This window comes from Trypanosoma cruzi, genomic scaffold, assembly GCF_000209065.1.
Source record: "Trypanosoma cruzi strain CL Brener 1047053516727 genomic scaffold, whole genome shotgun sequence".
In the NCBI taxonomy this organism is placed as follows: domain Eukaryota; phylum Euglenozoa; class Kinetoplastea; order Trypanosomatida; family Trypanosomatidae; genus Trypanosoma; species Trypanosoma cruzi.
The window spans coordinates 99,218-102,886 of record NW_001849390.1 but is presented as its reverse complement, the minus strand read 5'-3'; the positions used below and the strand labels follow the sequence as shown (position 1 = coordinate 102,886).

The window sequence follows — 3,669 nt, the reverse complement described above, 5'->3', positions numbered from 1 at the left end:
GAGGGGAACGATGAGTGTGATGGCACCACTCGTTGACCTTGCGGGGGGAGCTGTGCCGTATGTGAAGGACACCACAGAGCGCGTTCCAACTTCTGCGACCTCGGCGGTGACGAGGTCCTGGTCACATGTTGATTGTGTGACTCTGTTTGCAACGTTTGCCGCCACGTCCTTTGCTTACTCCCTTGTTGGTCACCCCTTGTTTCTTGCGGTATCTCGTCAGCAGTGCAGCACGACACGACTGACAGTGCGGCAGGTTCTTCAGGAGGTATACTTGCAACATGGCTACCGTGGATTATTCCGCGGTGCTGGTGTAGCTGTCTCGGGGACTGTCATCAGTGAGCTCGTCTACTACCTGATTGTGGAGTACGGAAAGGAGCATTTGCCGCTACCGACAAAAGAGCAGCGATGCCTTACAGGGGGTTTTGCAGCAGACCTCATCTCCGGACCCATTTTTAATCCCTTTGCCGTGGTGTCTCAGGTGCAGATGGTGGCTGATTGTCGTGGCGGTGAGCACAAATATAGAAATGCTTTTAGCACGACGAAATACATTTTGATGGAGCAAGGCTGGCGCACTCTTTTCCGTGGCACACTATTAACCATGGTGGTCTCACCCCTTACTGGGGCGTGGTGGTTTGTGTATGAGCTGCTAAAGCAGAGGGCGTACAAAATCGCCTCGCGCAGCGCACCCTTACTTGGGGCTGTTACTCCTGCTAGAGTTCGGCAAGAACTGCCTGTGACCTGCACTTCCACAACTGATAATCTCATTGTGAACTGTGTTGTGGGGGCCCTGTCAAGCATAATCATTGGTATCTTGATGAACCCACTGTACGTATTACGACTTCGGCTGCAGGTGGCGAAAAACTTGGGGAGTACGCGTTTTCCGGCAATTTGGATGATGCGGAATGTTTTTCGAGAAGAGGGCATCCAGGCGTTTTTTAAGGGACTGCGTGCGAATCTTTTTATGGCAGTCATTGGCGGCTCGGCGTTTGGAATGACGTACGAGGGAGCGAAACAATTCTCAGATATCACTGAAAGTGGTTCTTTCACTCTTAGCACGTTAGAAATTGGATCCCGATAACACATTTCTACCCCACCCACCCAACAGGTAATTAGTTGCGGATGTTACTTGTGGCGACGTGGCCGGTGGGGTGTGGCGGGGCGGTGGGGTGGGGGGCGGACGTTGTGTGAATGCCTTTGGCCCCCCACTACCCCCGGGGTGTTGAACCTCGTGGAGAGGGCACTTTTGGACCCGGAGTTAACTCGAATTTTCATGTGGAGTACCGAGTCCGTGATGGTGACAAATGCTGGCGGACGGCATCACCGGGAGGAGAGGAAAGGGAGGGGGGATTCGGGGTCACAAAATTTTCTGTCGTTACAGTGGGTTTTTTATTTTTTCATTTATTTTATTTTTATTTTTTGCCCCTTCGGGGAAAATGGATGGACACAAGAAGTCGGGGGGAGTATGCGGGAAGACTGTTGGCAGCAGCAGCAGCATGAACGATTACTTTTATAAGTGAGAAGGAGAAGGAGGTAACAACTACAACAGTGGGAATATATATATATATATATATGTATGTATTTGTGTACCACAAACAAAATAGAGCGAATGCTTTACATGCAACGAAGCACACGGCTCCATAGTTTCATTTGCGTGTGTCACTTGGGAGGAACGTGGGAAAAAAAAAAAGGGTGATGATGTTTCTCAGAAAAAAAAAAAAAGATAAGAGAAGGAGAAACGGGTGGAATCAATGCGTGGAGCATTAAATGGAAACAGGAAGGGACGAACGTTGGAAGGGTGACACGAAAAGCAACTAGCGATTTTTTTTTGTTTCTTTTTCCGTGGCGTTAAATATTTTTGTTGTTGTTGATTTTACTTTCTAATACCATGGATGTTAGTTGTTGTTGCTGCCTTTTGCTGAATATGCCACTCTGCATCACTTTTTCCCTTGGTGTATACATATATATATATATATATATATATATATGTGCTCACGATGCTCTCACTGTATTTAAGTAATAGGAGGACGAAGAATGGTGCGTGAATTGCTTCTTCGTTTGTTTTCTTTGTTGCGTGGGGGTATTTTGTTTCTAGCCATTAGTGAGCGTTGGATAGGAAGGGAAAAGGTATGTTTTACCATGGGTCGCACCCAGAACATCCCCTGCGGACGTTGAAGAACCCAAAGGCTGGTGTGTTGTGTTCCATATGTAAAGCATGTGCTCATCCCTCCATGGCGGAATGGTGCTTTTGCATGCAGGCTGGGTGCGGCTATATTCTTTGTTGTAAATGCTCTGAAATTGAAGAACAGTTATTTGATATTCCGCAGGTTATCACACGGAACCCGGTATTACCGCATGAAGACATGAGTGTTTGTCTGCGCACACGTCCGCGCAGCAATGCCCATGTGTTATGTCCGCTTTACCCCGGTCGTCTGATGATTGCCGTTTCCAGCGCCAAAGGCACCCTCGATGCAAACGAAGCCTACTATCGATTAAGGAAGGGTGGATGGGTCAACGCCGCTCATGTTGTGCGTGTCCTTCCATCGCAGCAGCTGATCGAGGAGCTTGCCAAAACCCATTTGCGGGCTGAGGAGCATCATTCCCATGAATTTATGGCCTTGGAGGAAATTCTTCTTTGCATTGATGAGAGTTTTCGGCTGATGGATGAGCGCTCTCCGTATGGCACCGTCATGGCATCACTGACTTTTTTTCCGCTGCTGCAATATTCCTCCAGTCTGCACTTGATCTCGTCTGAGGAGCGCACTGTTGTTGTCCGTGCATCGCTGGGGTTTATTCACTACCTCTTTCATTTTGTGCTAGAGGAGGTTAGCCAGTGGATGAATAATGTGGATCATAGAGTAAAGACGACGGCGCTCACACTCTACGTAGAGCTCCTAGGGAAGTCGCTTCTTGTTGCACGTGACGTGGCGGAATCCCAAATTGTGGCACTCCCTTCCGAACTTGGCCCACTGATAACACGGACCGCTGCGGTGGTACTGGAGATCCTGCCAATTGTTGAGTGTGGGACAGCGCCATTTGGAGGAGCCACGGTCTCGCTGCGCGCACCATCCATCGCCACTCGACAGGTGGACTTGGCAGAAGAACAGGCACGGCTCTTTGTTTGTTGCTGCAATATGGTAGAAACGACGGGATGGTTGTTGTTGCATACACCCACGTTTACATACGACCTCAAATGCCTTCGTCCTCTCCGTGTAGCCGTCTCTATCGTTCCCAATTCGGAGAGCCTTGAACGCATGCTTTGTCAAGTTGTCAACAACGCTCTGGAGAAAATGCCCTCGCTACGGAGGCGAGTCCATGACCTGGACGTTATAGAAGTAGCCATTTCGCTTGCCGGGCGGGCGACGTGTGCGGAGAGTCAAATGGCGGTGTTCAGGCTTATCTCTGCCATTGCTCACAACTCGCCGCGCAACATCTCGCAATCAGCGTCGCTTGTCATTGCCCCATTGATTCAGCTAGCCATGAAGGCCTGGAACACTGTAGTAGCCAATGCGGCATTTGACTGCTTTGCAGAATTAGCCTACAATGACCCACGAGTGGATGGTTTTCGAAGTGACTCGCAGAGCGAAGAACTTATGCTTCCAGTGTGTTCTGCAGCACTCCATCCGCAAGAAGCGCCATATCAGATGGCGAATTTCTATGAAGTTGGGGATC

The 3,669-nt window shown here is 49.4% G+C and overlaps 2 protein-coding genes across 2 annotated transcripts, besides 4 other annotated features; both read left to right on the top strand.

Annotated features, from left to right (window-relative positions):
- Positions 1-3,669: a sequence feature (heterozygous, non-Esmeraldo-like haplotype).
- Tc00.1047053506771.18 (hypothetical protein, conserved) lies at positions 11-1,078 on the top strand (the record flags this gene model as incomplete). The annotated part of the gene is made up of 1 exon (XM_797997.1): positions 11-1,078. The coding sequence occupies one exon, from the start codon at positions 11-13 to the stop codon at positions 1,076-1,078; it is 1,068 nt and encodes a 355-aa protein (XP_803090.1).
- Positions 1,384-1,417: a microsatellite.
- Positions 1,552-1,579: a microsatellite.
- Positions 1,953-1,985: a microsatellite.
- Tc00.1047053506771.9 (hypothetical protein, conserved) lies at positions 2,127-3,669 on the top strand (the record flags this gene model as incomplete). The annotated part of the gene is made up of 1 exon (XM_797996.1): positions 2,127-3,669. A coding segment is annotated over one exon (1,543 nt), but the record flags the coding sequence as incomplete, so codon positions are not given.